Source organism: Hetaerina americana, unplaced genomic scaffold (assembly GCF_022747635.1).
Source record: "Hetaerina americana unplaced genomic scaffold, ioHetAmer1.1.p SCAF_20, whole genome shotgun sequence".
NCBI classification, from domain to species: Eukaryota; Metazoa; Arthropoda; class Insecta; order Odonata; family Calopterygidae; genus Hetaerina; species Hetaerina americana.
This window is the reverse complement of record NW_027286764.1, coordinates 801,282-821,555: the sequence shown is the minus strand read 5'-3', so window position 1 is coordinate 821,555 and position 20,274 is coordinate 801,282. Positions and strand designations below refer to the sequence as shown.

Here is a 20,274-nt window from a genome sequence, read left to right as displayed (position 1 = left end):
TTGCGGGGTATTATTATATAGATGTAACATGTGATCAATACACAAAAAATCGCTGTCGCATACAGAGCCACATAGCTTCCGTAGTTCTATAAGATCAGCTCGTTTTATCCCGCTACATTTGATTTTTTCTTGGTAATTGCAGTAATGTTCTTATTAGAGTGTTCGCATTGTCAATATGTCCGTAACTAAGAAATGTAGACCAAATATTCTTGGCAATAAAATTGAGTAAAAAGTTATGAAGAATGAAATGTGTCAGACTGCTCAGGTGCGAGTGGGGAACGGGGAGTCCGGATGGGCAGTGTTGGGAAGAGGAGTAAGGCAGGGTTGCCCATTATCACCGTTGCTGTTTTAACCTGTATGTAGAGAAAATGATTAAAGAGGCATGGGAAGAACTGGAGGAAGGAATGAAAGTGGGCGGGGAATTCGTAAAATCAGTTAGGTTTGCTGATGACCAAGCTTTAGTTTGTCAGTCAGCCAAGGGGCTGCAAGCATTGCTTAGTGAACTGAAAATTCAGTGCCACAGGTATGGGATGAGAATCAATATTAATGAAACAAAGGTTATGCGATTTTCTAGAAAGAAAAAGGCTAAGCTAAACATTAAAATAGGAGGGCAAAAACTAGAGCAGTTCACGTATCTCGGTGTTTTGGACCAACACGGTCCAAGTAGTAGGGATGTAAGGCGAAGAATTGCGATCGGCAAGGAGGCTTTTACAAGGAGGAGGGAGTTGATGACAGGGACGTTGAGTAAGTATATTAAGGAAAGACTCGTAAAACATTTACTATGGAGAGTATTTATGTACGGCCCGGAAACGTGGTCATTGGAGATGGAGGATGGATGAAGATTGGAGGCTTTTGAAATGTGGGTGTGGAGAAGAATGGAGAAGGTGAAGTTGACGGAGAGGAAAATGAATGAGGTGCTGAAGGTGAGGGTGGTGGGAGAGGACACAGAAAAAATGGATGAAAAGTATATTGATCGGCAGTGGGATGTTGAAGACTGTGATAGAGGGGAGAATGTTAGGCGAACAAGGAAGGGGCAGGAATAGGTGATAGGGATGTTGGGCGGGATGAAGGGAGAAAGGAAGTATACGGAGATAAGAGGCGTAGTGTAGGTTGTTGGGTCGTGTTTTGTTAGGAGAGACGGGAGAATTGTCGCTGTGCCGTTTGGTAGCTTTGAGTCCATCAAAAACTTAACCGGTAGATTACTGATAATGTTTAAACAAGTGCTCGTAATGTTTGATCCCTGTTTCTTACAGAGCTCTAATGCATTCTCCTCGCGGTCGTTTCCTGTTCCAAAACCTTATTCTCCATATTAAATGTCTTCACTTCCTTCATCTACCGTTGCATTTCAGCCGTAAAACGTAGTTTGTGGTCATCGCTTTAAATTCCTCATAACATATCGATGAGACTACGAATAAACGTAATTCCCTCGTGCACTTGAAACCCTCTTTGATTGTGTCCCGCGGGGGCGAAATATTCTTCTTGCCGCGGGGTTTCATTCTTCCGCGGCAGGATTCCACGCTCCTCCCCCCCTCCCGTGGTCCGAGGGGTGGATTCGCCCTCCAAACCGCTCCCTTCGATAGTCACCAATTTAACGGCTGGCATCCAAATAGCCATCCAGTCCGTTGCGTTCGCGAAATAGTCGAATGGCGATCAGCTGCCATTTCACACCACTTCGTGAAAATCGTCGGATCGCGGATGTATGATGTTGGTTGAGGTGCCTTATTCAAGGATGTCGAGTGGCACGTGCGGATATGCTCCTCGGCCGTCCCCCCCAGCCTCGCTCGCCACTCTACACCCTCGAGGAGGAGCGGGACGTCCTCCCCGGCAGAGGCGCGTCGCAGTTGCCGGCCGATGCGACGACCGCCGTCCCCGCGGCCAGGGAGGCTGCTCACGCACGCGTGGACATCTCGATCCGCGAGTCCAAGCGCGATATGGGAGGGGCCTCCTCGCCCTACATCGGAGTCCTCATACTCTGCTCTTCCTTCTTCTCGCCCTGGGCACATTCTCCGTCCTCGCGCTTTTTCCTCGGCATGACCAAAGCCGCAAATGAACAGCGAACGCACTCTTGCCGTTCCGCCCCTCTCCAATGAGCCACCGGAGAAACTTCCGGAGGCTAGCGTCAATGAGGATTCATCGAATAGGAAATGGGAGATTTCTATATATTTGTGAGCACAAAGAGCATCGTTACGTTGCAATTTTTACGAGCGCGAATTTTTCCGGAATGAAATGGAAGATTGAACTCAATCATTGGTATCATTCAATTGATCCGTCACCAATGCGTGACGTATTAATTCTGGAGTTCCTCGTTCCATGGTTTTAGTGTAACATTTCGTTGATATGATGACAGTTGCGTCTGCCCTCAAGAAATCCCCGCTACCGGAGTGGTCGGCGAGCGCGACGGACGCGCTTGCTGGTTTAATCGATTCCTTCGCACATCCGACTTTTCACGGGTGCTTCTCCAGAAATGAACTTACATCGAGAGTCTCTGGTTTAAATTTAGCGCTTGAAATAATTTTAGCTGCCGTATTTTGAAAACCATTGACATGGCATACCATACTTCAAGAACGAGTGGCGAAGAACAGTCAGCGCACATGCATTCCTCTTTTGATCAATCGCGATAACGTTCTAATAAATGAGACGCCTCTGTTCGACCCACCCACGAGATGACGGTAGTAGCAGCGGAAGTGAAGGCATCAAGAGAAAATTCCCAAAGCCTGCCAAAGAAACATTGACTAGGGGGAAATGGTCGGCGTCCGGTGCACAAAATAAAGATAGTGAGAATGAAGACTGCTCGGTGGGTGGGTGCGGGAGGGTGGGCTGGCCGTGGCTCGTAAATCCGTCCTCTCCGAGGGAGTGGTTGGCTGGTCATCATCGTGGGCACCAGGGTGTTGTGCTTCTCTGGGCGGTGGAAGTGAGGTGGACGTGGCTGCCCTTTCTGTGTTCCGCCGTGTTCATTCATTCCTCCTCCTCCCGACTGCATAGGCTACATTTTACGCCTTGATCACCTGTCTCCTTGTCTCTTTCCCCTTCGACTCTCTCCTCTTCGGTTCCCCCTGGCAGTCTCAGCTGGTGCCCTCCCTTTCCATTCCCTCTTTCCTTTTTCTCCAAGCTTTTATGTAACCCTTTCTCCGCGACTCTCCCCAGGGCCATGCCTCTCGCCCTTTCTGGCCTGCTTCTCCATTCTCCTCCATGTCCGTATTTCGAATGCATCTAATCTTTTTTTCCTGGTTTTCATGTCTCTGCCCCATATGTTGCCACACTGCTATCATTTTAACGTTATTTTCCTCAAATCCTTTTCCAGCAGCTCCCTTAATAATTTCCTTGGCTGGTTTCAAATCTTCTTAGATAATCATATCCCATCTTTTACCTCCGAGCTGCAGTACATCTCTTCCAGTTCCTTAGATACTTGAAGATTGTCATATTTTGCACCTCTTCATGCCCCATCTTAATTTTTTCTAATTATCTCCAAATCTGTCTTCTAAAGGATACATGTTTTTCCAGCATTGTTATTCACGTAGCCGTCCATAAAAGCTTATTTAAAAAACTTTATTTAACATTTGTCCCCTTCCCTCCTGGAATCCCCGCGCAATTCGTAATTTTAATACATTCTATCCGTTTTCCACGCAGTCATATACTCCTTCTTTCTCCATCAATACTTAAATTCGCACAGTTTCTTCCAATTACATTTTAAACAGTGTTGGTGGGGGATGTCAGTCGTGCCTCACGCGTCCGCCATTGTCTATTCATTCTGTCCTCTCATGCCGCAAGTCAACGTGATACATGTTCATGCATTCCGATCTAGTTACAACCACTCGATGAGTCCTTCTTCTTCAAATGTCTATCAACGTATCAAAGAATCTATCGAACAACTGTGTGCTGTACAGTTTTGTGCTAAAGTACTTAAGAAATCCATAGTAATAGTTTAGCGTGTCCTGATTAGGTAGGTGCACATTAGGATGAGGCTTTGAGATGGATTTGGCCTCCTTTTCCCGGTAGCGGTTGATGGTTGCGACCTCGCCCAAGGACCACGATGATGCTTCGCATGTAATCCAGGAGTCGCGCAAAGGGGAAGGTGCATCCTTGAATATTTGACGAGTCAGAGTAATCCGGTTTTCGTCTTGCTCTTGGCTCTAGAATTCCTTGTTCGTCCAATCCGCGTTCGTGAGGTGGTCGTGGGCACCTTTAAGCCACTCGGCATCGGCCATTCCGGAGCGCTCCCTTCGCCCTCAGCCGACACGCGAGGTCGCCCCGCCCTTCGATATCGCTTGACCCCTCGTTCGCATGGAGCGAAGCCGGGTTTCCCTCCCCCTTCCCACGGGAATCTCACCGCTAAACACGCCAATATCCCACCTAACCCGACGGCGCAGATATCATCCTTGGCCCCCCTTTGCCCCAATGGCTGCCACCGGCTGCTACTGGCTCCGTGACCTCTCTGACCCCAGGGCGTAGCCCCCCCCCCCGCCGGAAACGCGATCTACACGCGGGCGCTATGATCAAAGGTGAGCCGTTCCTTGTGGGGAGGGGGACTCTGGCCGGGCGGACCTGACACACTTCCCATCCCCCCCCCCGCCCTCCCCAGACAGTCACATTTCCGCCGCCCCTCCTCCGTCGCTTGGTCAAGCGCCGGGGATCCCTGCGCCGATCGAAGCCCCAGCCAGCTGGGCGGTCGAGGGGCAACACGTGGAGGATCTCTGCCTCCGTGAAGTCGGATCGAATCCGCGCACGCGACCTTCGCAGTAACTGCAAGCTCGCGGCGCGGACGGTCAGTCAGACGAGAATCGCCCGTTGAGGGCCTCTTCTCGGCTGAAATATAAGAACCTGACGCCGGAACTCGAGGAAACCAATTTTTATTTGGGTTAGAGTAGTTGTAAATGTTCCACAGAACATTCAGAACTGCATCTAGTGTTTATGAACAATTAAGGTTGTCGGCCACGTGGGTGAGCACCACGAGGTAGGTGCTCCCTCCCGGGGCGATGGATCTGCTGGGGCTCTCTCCGTCTCGGCCGCTGGTGACCGCGGGCGTTAGGAGATTCATATAAATAAAAGAGCTGGTTTTTTTGCACAAGCAGTCATCGGACATAATTTAAACGATGAACTGTTGGGAGTGGACCAGTTCACTGTGGTTGGCAGCTCATCTAGGAAGTGTTTTGAACGAAGACTGGCACAAAGAACCAGGAGAATTGACCCAACAAATTAGAGGAACGATGGGGAGGAAAGGTTTGTGAAAACTTGTATATGGAACCTACTTTTTTGCTCTGGTTTCGAAACGTTCCGATCGTTCAAACAGAAGTGTGTGTATGTGTGTGGATTACAGAATTCAGGTGCATGGCTGTGGTGGGAAAGTGAGGGTGATATGGCCGGAAAAGAAAGTAAGGTCGAGAGGGGAAGATGATTTTGTTGAGAAATCGAAAGAGGAAATCAAGGAAAGTGGATGCAGGATATATTGAGGGAAGAAATTGAATCTTGAAACCTCTGATATTGTGAGAAGACTGTTGAGAGAGGATAGAAGGCAAGCGAGGAGCAGCTTGGAGCAGAGAAGACACGTTCGATGGAATGAATGAAGGTAGTCTTTCTCTCTCTCTTTCCCCTTGAATCCAACTCGCCCATCATCCTCGCCTCTCTCCGCTGTCTTCTAATAGTGTCCACCTCTATCGAAATAATCTCCTTCGCACGCTTTTTCTGGCTTCTTAGGATTTCGCCTACAGCAATTTTATCTCGCTGAACTTAATAGAACTCTTGTAATTGAACTCAAACTCAACCGACATATGCGGTTGAGTTGAGTTCAATTCTCGAACCAAGCTGTGGCCCTTGGACGCGGACCGAGTCTCGGACGGGAAATAACAGCCGGTCTCTTCCGTGATGATTTTGAAAACGACTTTGAAACTCTTATCTTGAATGGCGTATAGAAGATGATGAGTGAGGTAAAGTCAATTGTGGGCGCTGTGGCTTGGTGGAATTCACTACGCTTAGACAGTGTGGAAAATTACCGAGTGTTTTTCAATCATCATTAGAGAGATAAACACCGTAAATGTGTCCTCGGTTCTCCCCCAGGTCAGGCGACGTTCAGTGGGCGAACGGCCTTCTAAAGGTCTTCGATTTGCCTTGCTGCGGTAAATGACTCCCCCAACGCCCTGAGAACGTCGGCGGAGAATCACCTGACCACGGGGAAAACTTTATGTGCATCGTGGAACGCCGTAAAAATATTTCATTCTTCACCCGGAAATAACATTTTGGTGATTGCATTTGCTCCTCGAACAATTTGATCAAGATAAATTTGATCTTGATCGCCCGGGAGACAGTTCTTAAGCCTTTTCGCCCTAGTTTGATCACTCCTTATTTATTACTATAAGCACTTCTAGCCGCTTGTCGAGCATGGACAGGACAATAGTTCAAAAAAAATTACCATAAAGCATTTAGAGGCCTCGTTAAGGCCAATCAATTCGGCCGATGGTACGAATTGTCAATTATTCATTGGTATATTTCTGATTCCCGTAATTCGAATGACAATGCCAGCGCAAAACCCTCGCGGTGGCGTGGCCGGCAGCCTCGAAGACGAAGATATGGAACGAGTCGTGGGTGATACGAATCCCACTGCGTACTCGTCTCAGATAAATGTCGAGTGAGCCTCATGGGAATAGAGACACTCGACTTCCGTGTGCTGCTCGGGAGATTGCCCAGATCGGAGCGGCCGGCGTTGTGGTCCAGGGCGTCGACTACTGCAAGGGTGCTCTCGAGTAGGTCGTGTTCCAGTGGAACCCCTCAGAACAGGTCCGTTTCCGCGCCGACCGGAGGCCCTCGGGGCACTCTCGACGGCGCGACGGCGGAGATCACCTGGGCGACCTCGAGAACGAGCTGCGGCGGTTCAAGGGAGGCTGTTGTTTGGCTCCCTTCCCCACCGGGGCACCACCACCACCCTCTTGCGCACCATGGGCGGCGTGGAAAGGCGGGGCCTGGGGAGGCATCGATCCGAGCGCGCGCACTGCCGCATAAAATCGTTATCACTAACACCGGGGACATTCCCCGCCCGCGCTCCTCTCCGCGGACCGGTGCACGCGTGCTGCCTCCGAGGGGCACCACACTCAGCTCCCTCGGAAGCCCCCCCGCGTGGCTGTCCGCCTCTCCACCCCCTTGGCTGCTGCGCTTATAGGGAAAGCAACCGCGGGTCAGTTGCCCGAGGGATGGCGTTCATCCACTTCGAGGAAAAGATGGAGCAGTTGGTTGAATAGGTAAGGAGCAGGTAGTCTGTGGGCATCAGTCGTCTTGGCTCTAAGGAATGCAACTGTATCGGCCATCAGAGCTCTCCAGCAACCTTTTGGTAGACCCAAGTCTAGCCATGCAAATGACGACATGGTGTCCCCACATCCAAAGACATCCGAGGGAAGACTGAGTTTGGTCTGTCCGGGGGAGTAGAGGTTGAAGTGACTAGGGGTTGATCCACCCCGGCACTCACACTATTCTTCGCACTTATGGATTTCAAAAACCCCAGTGCATATTGATCCAAGGGTTGGTTTGTAAGCAAGGGGCAGAGCTGGTGGAACATGATGGCTTTGGGGGGGGGGCTTGGCTGAGTATAACTGGCCAGCTGGGCTCATTTGGTAGTCAAAACTTCATCACCACACCCTGATATTTCGGTACATGTGGTGAAGGGGAGGTGTTTCCTTTCACATGAGACTCCAACCCCAGTAAATCAGCTTTGATTTGTCTTCTGTGAGGATATTGTTGCAGAAACCCCCTGGGAACATAGCAGCTTGGCCAATACCTGGCCGGTACTTCTCCTGGGTTTGATTGTTGAATTTCCCATGGTTCTTATTTTTGCTGGGTACTTAGTTTAATTATCGAGAATATCCTACCTTTCAAAGGTAAGCTTTTTGATTGAATACTGTCCCGTAGCCCACTCAAACCCACACTTAAGCTGCAGTTTCAGTATTCACTTGAGGTTAGAATGGGAGTTATGCATTCATAGTCCCTTATTTCACAATAATTTGAGGTCCTGTTGATATTGATTTGAGTATTTCTCAAGAATAGGGAGCTGTCTTGGCATAATTCCTGCTAGATCTCTTTTTAAACAATGTAGTTGTATTTCACTTATGTGAGTTTTATCATGGGTTATAAAATTTAAGGAACTGTAAGTCCTGAAAACTTATGCTTGTGAGCAGAAATAGTTGATGATAATAGCAGTAATAGTCATTTATTGTGTACATTAACAAGTCCAGACTACTTATCATTTGGCTTTTTGACATTTGAAATTGACATAAAAAGAAGCCTACCATGTGAGCTGAATTCCAGCTAATTTTTTGTCTTGTTTTTTCGAATTGTGGTTGGGAATGCGCAAAGGAAAGAATTGAAATTTTGCTGTATTCCTTTTTCAGTTTTTTACTTATCTCATGAGATAGTTATGAAGCTTTTGCACTCACAGTAAATAATTAATGCTTTTTTTATCATGTTCATGGTGTTTATCTTTCTTGCAAGAAGACTGACTTTGTTGAGTCATGAGCCATCATTAGTAAAGTATATTCTGCAGTCAACAAATTTTTGTGTTTTTATTTTTGTCACATTGTTACTGTTAAATCAACCTTCAGGTTCATTAAATTATACTGTGGTGGTGTGCATTATCAAACCGTAGATCTTTGCCCTGATTAGAAAATGTAAATGCATACTTTGAGTTTGTTTGCCTTCAGTAGCATTTAGTACTAATCAAATATTTTGTAAGATCTCACACTTCCCTTTCAATTGGTTTCAAACTGGCATCCACAGGAGTGGCGGATGTGGTAAATATCCATTAGCAAGGAAAAGTTTCCTCTCAGAACCTTCCTCAGGTGTGCCTCGACCCTCAAAGATGGCCCCGCCAAATGAGTGCTTAAACTGTTCCACATTCAAAGAGTTTACCTTCTCTAGTATTTGCTCTCCTATTTTAATGTTTAGCTTAGCCTTCTCTTCGTAGATCTTTCTCAAAAACCACATGACCCTTGTTTTATTTACTTTAATAATCATCGCTTACCTATTGCATCAACTTTTCAATGCACTCAGCAGAGTTTGTATACCTCATGGCTGACTGACAAACCAAAGCTTGGTCATCCACCAAACTAACTGATTTTACGAATTCCCCCCCTGTCTGTCATTCCAATTTCTAGTTCTTCCCATGTCTCTTTAATCAGTTCCTCCTTATACACTTTGAACAAAACAGGTGATAATGGACAACCCTGTAGTCCTCTTCCTAACACAGCCCAATGGACTCTCCATCCCCCACTTGCACCTGTGCAGTCTGAGACATGTACTGGTTTTGGATAAGTCTCCTATCCTTCCAATCTACCCTATTTTCTGCAATAGATTCATCAATTCCTTCACTTTTTTGAAATCTGCAAGACAGACAAATACATCCTGATTGTATTCTATGTTCCTCTTTATTTTTGACCTAATTATTGCAATGGCATCAGCCATGCCTCTCCCTTTCCTGAATCAGAATTGATCATCCCTAAACTATTCATATGTCCTGCTTTCCATCCTTCTGTTGATGATCCTGAGAACCACTTTAGCTGCATGCAAAATTAAACTAATTGAATTGTAATCCTTATATATTGCTGCTTTTCTCTTTTTTGGAATAGGAATTGACTCTGATCTCACAAAGTCTTCCGGAAAAATCTCTTCCTCATAAATACTACGAATTATTCCATAAAAACTCTTCATCTTACTTGTTCCCTGAGATTTTAATTAGTTCTGCTGGAATGCTCTGTACCCCTTGTTTGACTTCTATTCCCATAATGCCCTATCTCAGCATTGAGTAAACCCAGGCCTAAGCTGTCCCCATCTACGTCATATTCTCTTTCTGTCTAGCTTTGCAGGCCTAATGCCTTTACCATACAGTTCCATTATATATTCCTTCCATAACTCTTGAATGTTCTCTGGTTCAAATTGAATTTTATCTGACTTATCTTTGATTGTTATCACAGATTTTCCCTTTTTACTTCTTGTATAATCGCTCTAATTTCACCCTATCTCTGTAAACTTTCCATTTCCTCACACTGCATCTTTTGCCATTCCGCATTCTTTTTCATCATTTTTCCACATTCTTCCGCCATTTTTATAGTAGATTCTAAAGCTAAAAAGGAATTCATGGATTTACTAACGTCATTCAACATCAATGCTACCAACAGTGAACCTACTAGAGTGAGTGCTAGTTCGCAAACAGTTTTAGATAATGTCCTAACTAATATCGACCTTGAACTAGTACAAACAAATACCATTAATTCCCACCTATCAGATCACTACCCACTTCTTTCTACAATTGCTGTCTACATCCAAAGAAAGTAAAAAATACTACAGAAGGTATTTCTCTGATCAGGATATGATCGCCTTTTGTGACTTATTAAATTCCCATGAGTGGTCCGATTTGTTTTCCTTGAAGTCCTTTGACCTTAGCTTTGAATATTTCTATTCCGCCTATCTACATTACTTTGAAATCTGCTTTCCCCGTGTCCTGAAGCATACAAAAAACAAAAGCTGCTCTTCTGTTAACTACAAAAGTCAGTGGGTCTCTGATGAAATTCGCTGGCTTTCAAAGAAAATGAAAGATGCCGCAGTGTATTACAAAAGTAAATCAAATCCAGCAGATCGCCAGGAATACTCAGTACTCAAGAAAAGTTATCGCCAAACCTTACAGCGTGCTAAAAAATCTTTCAACAACCTTAGACTTATGCAGACAATGCAGACAATAAATCTAGAGAGATTTGGAAAATTATTAACGAATCCAAGGGTCCACATAATGCACAAGATCTTGAACTGCAGGACTCCGCTGGTAATGCTATGTCAGATTACTCTAAAATGGCCTCCATTCTGAATGAATTTTACCTATCCCATCAAAATCCCACAGTTTCAGTCAATTCAGCTAATTATTCTCAAATTCCTAACTCATGCCATTCATTATATATATTCCCATGTTCAGCCATGGAACTGACCAACATAATCAATAAATTACCTAACAAATTTAGTCCTGGATTAGATGACATCCCAGGGATAGTCATAAAAAGGTTGTTTAATGCTATATTATTAAGGCTATATTATTGCCCTGTATTAAGGATCAGCTGCTGTCCTTAATTAATGAATCCCTAAAAACTGGAATTTTCCCAAGCCCTCTTAAATCAGCATAAATTGTGCCAATATACAAAGGGAAAGGTTGCAAAATGGCAATGAATTCTTATAGACCAATATCCCTGTTAAACCAGCTGGGGAAAATATTTGAAATAGTTTTTTATCGACGTCTTGTATCATATCTTGAGACATATAAGCTATTATTCACATCTCAACATGGATTTAGGAAAACAAGGTCCACTACAACAGCCACATATCACATGGTGAATCAAATACTTTCAGGATTGGATAATAGAACTGAAACTTTAGAATTATTTTTCGATTTCAGTAAAGCTTTTGACTTTGTCAATCATCAGTTACTCCTATATAAACTGAAATGCTATGGTATAAGAGGCACGCCCTACAAATGGATTGAATCTTATCTAAGTGAACGGCATCAGTATGTTGAGCTCTCAAGAAATGGCTCCAAATTTGTTTCCCCTGGTAGAGAAGTAACACTGGGTGTTCCCCAGGGTTCTATACTTGGTCCTATTTTATTTTTAATCTATATCAATGATCTCCCAGACAATCTTAAGTTCATTAAGCGGATAGACCCCATACTGTATGCTGATGATACAAATATCATTGTATCAGCCTCCTCAGTAGACAGTTTGACAGAAAGAGCAGCCGAAGTAGCTCAGATTTTCAATGCATGGTGTCTTCATAACTTTCTAAAACCCAATATAAACAAGTCCAGCCTGATTTATTTTACTAATAAAAATAAAGTTTCATCTGCAATCTCAGTAGATGTAGAAGGTGTGAGCATTCCCTAAAATTCCAGTACTAAATTCCTGGGAGTAATCCTGCAGAAAAACATGTCTTGGGAGGAACACATTTTCAAATTACGCAGCAAGTTAAGCTCCCTATGCTTCCTTATTAGAAACATTAGGTATTCTGTAAATTTAGAGGTCCTTCTATCCATTTACTATGGTGAATTTTATTCTCGTGTTACTTTCAGTATCCTCTCCTGGGGTTCCTCTCCCCATGTGGGCATAATCTTCAAAATCCTAAAGAGGATTATATGTATTATGGGCAATGCTCCTTGCGATGCACCATGTAAACCTCTCTTCAAAAGACTTGGTTTATTACCAGTACCTTGTATATATATATTTAATGTCATCTTACATGCAAAGGGTAATATTTCCCATTACAAGTCCAACCACAATTACCATAGTCACCATACAAGGACCTGCAATGACCTGCACCAACCATTTGTCAGGACACACAATACTGCTCATGGGCCCAAAGCAATGGGCTTAAGGTTATTCAATAAACTTCCCCATGAAATCAAATATGAAACAAAAGTACCTGTTTTCAAGAAAAAGCTGTTTAACCTCTTAAAAAATAATATGTTCTATTCTGTAAATGAATACCTTGAATTGTCACTATGCGTCAATTCCGGCTTAAACAACTGATATGTAATTTAAATATATGTAAATAAATAAAATAAGTAATATGTAATCTATAGTTTATATATATCACTGCTTCTATGTTCCATTTCCTAAACCATTTTTCCCTTTTTTTTTTAATCTGATGCTCATAATTACTAAATTGTGATTGGAGTATGCATCCACTCCTGAGAAATGGTGTAAATTAATTGATGTTCCAAAATCTGTTTTTAAGCATAATACAGTTTAACTGATACCCTCTTGAGTTTCAAGCTATTTTCCATGTCTACCTTGTGTGGTGTCTATATCAAGTGTTTATTATGATTAACGCCTGCCTCCTACAGAACTATCTTGTTTTTTCTCTGCGGTCATTCCTTATACCTAAACTGTAGTTCTGTACATCACTACCGTCTCTTCCTTCTCCTACCATTTATTCCAATCCTCATCACTTTCAAATGTTTCCCCTCTGTGATTATGTCCTCTTAACTGATCATATATCCTACCCCTGCATTCAATATTATGGCAACCCCTCATTGGCTCTCATCCCATCCGCTGTATATTATTCTATAATTATCACTCCAGTAATCACCGCCATCCTTCCATCGCACCTCGCATAGACCTAAAATATCTATATTTCCTCTCTCCATCTCTCACTTAATATTCTCTAATTTTCTTGTCCTCAACATTGTCCTAGCATTCCAAGTTCCAATTATTACTAATTCGGTGTCTTTCTACGTCTTCTTCACTGCAGCTGTCGGTTTTGCTTTGCAAGGCTTTCATGAGATGACCACCGCGGAATCCTTGCCTCTCCCGCTGCCAGGCACAACACACAGCCAATTTGGCCATGTCTCATAATTGCCAGTGTCCTGTGCATAATTTAAACTTGGGAATAATAATTGAGGTGGTTTCTCGTTGCCTTCTTCAATAGTGTTTTAAACGTGAAACCATAACACTATGGCCACCTCATTGGGGTCATGTCTTTGCAGCCACCTCACTGAGGAACCAACACTGCGGGGACTACCTTTCACCTTCGACCTATCTGGCATGGGTGACCCTACCAGGAGCAATTATTTTTGCTCCCACCAGTACAGCTCTAGGTGTTGTCAGACCAAACAATCCCTGCCACCTTGTCACAGTTGTAGTCCATAGGGAGGGAGAACATGTCATATGATGGTCAAAAGTACCTGTACTGCGGCGGTCCATGTTGCTTATGAAATGCATATCTGTTCGTCACGAATATATTTTCCACGTATTTTGGTTGTCATGTTTTTGGATTATTCATGCATCCATCATGTAGCCATTTGCAAATAGATTACGGAGAGTTTGCTTTATTTAACTGTTAGTGCACTTTGAAGTGAGGGCAATGTGGTAGTCCACCGAGGGAGCGTTGCAGCGAGGGAGAGTCAAAAGCAGTAGACCTAGAAATACACAAACCATAGAAAATCAGGATTTGGGTTTGATGGGTGATCATAGACATTATATCTAGCAATAAGATCCAGAGAAAATGTGAAATTCAAATGCCAATAGTATATTAAGGTGGGCCTTTTACACTAACTTCTTGTGTTTTTTCAAGAAATTGCTGTAAGATTAATGGTATCCATGTGGCCCAGATGTGACATATCACACCTATTGAAGAAGATGGTTGTATGTACTATGGAATATTAATTTTAAAAATTGTGTTTTCACCTCTGCTTTGTTGATTAATAAATATCAACAATCGCAAGTTGTTGATAATTGCTATGTGCAATGTAATGATTAATATTGGTTAATTTTGATGAGAGGTCAAAGGGTGTGTGTGGGTGGGAAGGCAGGTAAGGGGAACTAAGGGGTTGTGCTGGAGATGATGCCTCCTCGGAGGAATCGGGAGGTAAAGTCTGGGTCTAGTTAAAGATTTGCCTATATTAAATGCTTTTGGGTGCTGGCTTAAGGATGAGTAATGTGTGATGAAGGGTGGCACATCTGGTAGGAATATGGGGATGGGAAGGGGTGTCGTTTAAGTGGGCTTGGGGGTGATTGATTTGGCCCCCTGACCCTTAATCATCTCCTTCGATACTTTCCCCACCCATAGACTCCACAAATATTGATACCTAATAGTCCTGTGGTTATCCAATTAATTATTTCTATTATTTTTCCATTCTAACCACTGTAATAATTAGAGTTTGGTTGCTAATAACCTCTTCTTATCCATTATGTCTTTCAGGACCTGCTGTCGCTGAGTATTAGTGGCTTCCCTTTTGGGTCATAGCAGCAGATTAGTCTCCTGAGACAATGGGGCGATACACAGGGAAAAAATGCCGGCTGGTGTCCATGTTGTGCCTGACCACATTCTTCTTCTTAGTGGAAATTATTGTTGGATATGTCACCAATTCCATGGCATTGGTTGCTGACAGTTTTCACATGTTAAGTGACGTGGCAGCACTAGGTGTAGCCTTTTTGTCAATACGAGTGAGTGACTCTGTCTCTTATTAAATTCTATATCATGAAGCTTGTTCCACCGCTCAAGCCAAGTCATTCCCCTGGAATAATAATAATAAATGTTCATTTGCCCAAAGATGAATATTACAAAAATACAGTGCGTAAGGTGTATTAGTTGGGTGATGTGAGGTGGAATCGAGTAAAACACCTGCAAAAATGAAAAATTTTAAATGAAAAGTGTATAAAAATAATAACAATTATAATGATATAAGAATGATACAAATAGAAGGTCTTAAAGAAAGCTGACAATGAAAATCCTCTGCTTTCCCGATTCCGGGAGATGAGATCCTAGCTGCCTTATTGCCTAGTGAATGATTCAGTTTGTAGAGATCATTTTTCATTGATGTTTTGCAGAGTTAAAAGTAACCTAATGATCCTCCTGATGTTCCATCAAGGATGCTATTAAATTACTATGGCCACAAAGCAGATTGATTCCTAGAAAATCTTGAAAAATCGGAATTGATGGCATGCATTTTCTCTATCCTGGACAAACAATTCCGCTTTATTCAGAGACATGACACATCGCACCTCATTCAGTTGTCGTTATATTGTTATCATACGTGAAGCAAAACATCAATACAGAGTTCATTGACTCTCTTTTGAATTTCTATCTCCAAATGAAGAATTATCTTTCAATAAAAAATAGTGTGCGTACTGTGGTTTTGGTTACAAAATTATGATTGTTTGACATGAGAATCTTTATTTTTTGAGCTTATTAATGCTCTCTTGAAACTAGAATTAATGTTGTGGAGAGACAGATTCAGAATAAAATGAGTTACGTGGGAGTCAAGGGGAAGTGCATTGGACTTCTGACCTGGGGATGCAGGTTCGATCCCCAGGCACCCCCCTGGAAACCATCGGCTCCACCCGAGTGGTATGATTTTTTGGGTACCAGGCAATAGGCAGCACAGAGAAAGGACCTGGCCTACTCTACTAATGTGTGAATTTCGCACACCATCAGGCTAGGTACTGGGCGGACTCTACAGTCACCTACCAAACCAACCTTAGGGTTAATTTTTTTAATTGGGTTTTATTTGATGAATGGGTTTTGGTTATTTAGGAGGAAATGAGCACAATATGACAATATTTGTATAAATTAGTTCCATGGTGCAGTATGCTTAGAATCCAACTCCAGGTTGATATTTGAAAGTCAGCATGCATAATTGGAGAGGGAAACATAGGTGTTTTGGGCAAATTCATGAAACTGTGAACACATTAATCTACCCGAAGTTTGGTTTGTTAGGTGATGGTAGTGTTCACCCAGTTCTAAGATTGATTGAATGTGAAATTCAAACATTTAGCAGGTTAGGGGTACCTTTCCTTGTGTCGGCTATGGTTTCCCAGGAAGATCTGGTACCAAAAAAATCACATAGCTTGGGTGTAACTGAGGTTTCCCAAGGAGGAGGTTGACCAGGAATCGATAACTGGATTTCCAGTCGGTAGTCTAACACTCTATCCCTGGACTACCTTGTCCCCCAGCAGTATTTTAGGTATCATGGTGTAAAGTTTGTAATTATTGAATTGATTTGTGGTGTAGGCTATAGAATCTGATCATTTGTTTCAACCTTTCCATTCTTCTGTAAACTGCTCCTTGCTCCAATATCTCACGTTCCAAGTGCTGCATGTTGTCCTCCCTCCCCCGCTGTTCCTTCGGCTGCCCACATAAGTGGAGTGAGTTGCATTCCAAGCTAGAGTGCTCGTTTGGGGAGGGAGAGGCTGTAGAAGCTTGTGTGTTTCCTCATGCACTCATGGGGACTTTCTTTTGCAGATGTCACCTAAAAAATGGTCCAAGAACACATTTGGTTGGGCACGGGCGGAGGTGTTGGGCGCTCTGGTGAATGCGGTCTTCCTTGTTGCCCTCTGCTTCTCCATCATGGTTGAGGCATGCAAGAGGTAGGTGGGCTCTGCCTGTGTGTCCCACATATTTCTTTAGCTCATCAGCCTGTATCATCTAAAATTCTAATTCAAGACTGTCAGTCACCTGTGGCATTTGGAAGAGATGTAACAAATATTGTTGGTTTAGCTAAAAAGGAACATGCATGGAAGTGCATATTAAATGTCTTGACTGTTGAATTTTATGTGAGAAAGTAAAAAAGTAGCATCCAAACACATGTAAAACCACTCTATCATTATATTGGAATCATTACGTATGTCTGCATTGTTAAATTATGCTTACTTAACTGTAATTGCCACTGAATAGATTTCTACTCATTTAATAATAATAATATATTTAAGTTATGCAGGTAACTACAATTGTTGCAAGTGTAATGTAATATGGGATGCATTAAAATGGGAATATATCCAGAAGGGGATATCGAAAGCCACAAAAGAAACTATAGGAACTGTTAACAGGAAAAGGACAAGAAACCATTTAAAGGTAGGGAGAAGTGTAGTCAACATACATCTACAATAAAAAACAGATAGAATATTACTAGTAGAGATAAAAGCAGAACCGACAAACTTGGTCGTTGTTCAGGTATACATGCCATCAACCTATCTTATGGAGGAAGGAGTCGATAGGATATACGATCAGTTAGAGGACATAATTGTGTGTGTTGCTGCAGGGAAGCTTTTGATAGTGATGGGGGATTGGAATACAATGTTAGGTGAAGGAAGAGATGGTGATGAGGTGGAGGACTATGCTTTAAGTACAAGGGATGACTGTAGGGAAAAAGCAACTGAGTTCTGCAGGAGACAGGAGTTTATCATTACCAACACTTGGTTTAGACACCACAAAAGTTGTAGGTATAATTGGAAAATGCCAGGTGACTCAGAAAGGCATCAGTTAGATTATATTATGGCTAGGCACAGATTTAGGAATGCTGTGATCAATTTGCAGTTTCCTGGGAGTGCATGTAGACTTGGATCATAATTCGGTATTTATGAAATGTAGCATTCGATTGAAAAGATAAGTCAAGGGTGATGGGTTAGGAAATGGAATTTAAAAGAATTGGCTGGATTGACAAGGAAGGATTATCAGATGGCTCTATAGAAAATCATGAGAGAGGGAAAGGAGCTGAATATTATCAAGGAAAAATGGGAATATGAAAAAGGTATCAATAGCTGCAAAAAAAACTAGGAACTGTATATAGGAAAAGGACAAGGAAACCATGGATCACTAAAGAGATGATTAGAAAGGTAGACGAGAGAAGGAATTAGAAGAATGTAAATACAGAGTTAGGCAGAAGGAAGCACAAAGAGTTAAATAATAAATTGAGATGGGCAACAAATAAAGCAAAAGAAGCATGGTGGAAGACACAGTGTGAGGATATGGAAAGTTTGCAGAGGAAGGGTGAAATTGGTGAGTTATGCAGCAAGGTTAAAACACTATTTAGAAGTAAAAGGGGAATATACGTGTTAACAGTTAGAGATAAGTCCGGTATAATAATATTTGAAACAGAAAATATGTAAGAGAGATGAGATGAGAGAAGGAGAATATATATAGAAGAACTAAATAGTAAAGAACTTAGGCCAACAAGCTTAGACACAGAAAGAGAGCATGACGTAGATGAAGATAGCTTAGGTCCAGGCATACTCGATGATGAGATAGAAAGGGCATTAAGGGAAATGAAATGAAATAAGGCTGTGGGGGTAGAGAGCATTCCTGCAGAACTACTGGAAGACTTCGAAATAGTGGGAGGATGAGTTTTTACGGGATAATTCATAGCATTTATGAGATAGGATTCTGGCAGGAAGAGTTTGTTAGATCAGTGTTAGTTCCTATTCCAAAAAGGTAAAGGCTATATCATGTGATGAGGACTACTGAAAAATAAGTTTTATTTCCCTCGCAGCTAAAATGGTTCCCAGGATCATCAACAAAGGGATAGCGAGAATTGCAAATATTACTTTGGGGATGATCGTTGTGGGTTTACGAAGGGGAGAGGTAAGCATGATGCCATTGCAGTAATGAGATCACTAATCAAGAGGAATATAGAATACAACAGGACGCATTTGTCTGTTTTATAGATTTCAATAAGCGTTTGATAGAGTGAATTGGGAAAAACTAATGAGTATATTGCAGAAAATAGGAATAGATTGGAGGGACAAAAGGCTAATCCGCAACCTGTACATGTCTCAGACTGCTCATGTGCTAGTGGGGAAGGGGGAGTCTGGATGGGCAGTGTTAGGAAGAGGAGTAAGGCAGGGTTGTCCATTATCATCAGTGCTGTTTAACGTATATGTGGAGGAAATGATTAAAGAGGCATGGGAAGAACGGGAGATAGAAATGATCGTCAGTGGGGAATCCATAAAATCAGGTTTGCTGATGACCAAGCTTTAGGGTGCCAGTCAGACAAGGGGTTGCAAGCATTACTGAGTGAATTGGATATTCAGTGCAGATATGGGATAAGAAAGTAAAAGAGGGGTTTATGTGGTTTTCCTGAAAGAGAAAGGATAAGTTAAACATTAAAATGGGAGGGCCTAAACTAGAGCAGGTGAAACAGATTACAAACTTAGCTAGAATTTTTGGCCAAAATGGTCAAAGTAGTATGGACATGAAGAAAAGAATATCATTTGGCAAAGAAGCTTTCACAAGGAGGAGGGATATTGATGGCAGGGATGTTTAGTGAGGATGTTGAGAAAAGGCTCGTTAAAACTTTGATATGGAGCGTAGCTATGTACGGCACGGAAACATGATCGCCGAGGCAGGATGATGTGTGTAGATTGGAGGCTTTTGAAATGTGGGTGTGGAGGAGAATGGAGAAGGTGAAATGAATGGAAAAGAAAACAAATGAGGAAATGCAAAGTATGGTGGGTGAGGAGTTGGGATTGTTGGGAGAAATCAAAATGAGGCAAGAAAAATGGATGCGAAGCATATTGATCGGGAGTGGGATGTTGAAGACTGTGATAGAGGGAAGAATGCTAGGCAAACGAGGAAGGGGCAGGAAAAGGATACGGATGTTGGACGGGAAGAAGGAAGTATGCGAAGATGAAGAGGGGCTTGCTGTAGTGTTGGATGTTGGGTTGTGTTTTGTTAGGAGAGACAAGATGTTTATTTGAAACTTTTGTCCATCGACGACCTACTTTCTTTCATTATTGATATCCCCCTTTTTTTTAATTTCCACTTTACCTTGATGGCACGCAGTTCCTCTCCATCACTCATGGTTTTCTCTACAGCCTACTGGTACTCCTTCATTGTCAATCCATTTAATGCTTCTACATCCCATTTCCTTACCCGCCACCCCTGCCTTTTCTTTCTCAATCGGATGCTATCTTTCATAACTACTAAATTGTGGTCATAGGCCGCCACTCTCGGGAAACTGCGAATTTATCACACCTCTCCTAAATC

At 42.8% G+C, this 20,274-nt stretch overlaps 1 protein-coding gene across 5 annotated transcripts in view; it reads left to right on the top strand.

The window, feature by feature from the left end:
- Window positions 1–20,274, top strand: part of ZnT63C (zinc transporter 63C) — a 111,465-nt gene that overhangs the window by 67,993 nt on the left and 23,198 nt on the right. For 3 of the 5 annotated variants that reach the window (XM_071586084.1, XM_071586085.1, XM_071586086.1), the window contains 2 exons: window positions 14,713–14,957; window positions 16,756–16,880. In XM_071586084.1, the coding sequence (XP_071442185.1) occupies window positions 14,781–14,957; window positions 16,756–16,880 (302 nt within the window). In that variant the 5' untranslated portion in view covers window positions 14,713–14,780. Of the gene's footprint in view, window positions 1–4,820; window positions 5,564–7,206; window positions 7,227–14,712; window positions 14,958–16,755; window positions 16,881–20,274 lie in introns of those variants that run through there. The other 2 variants (XM_071586087.1, XM_071586088.1) reach the window with 2 other exon arrangements.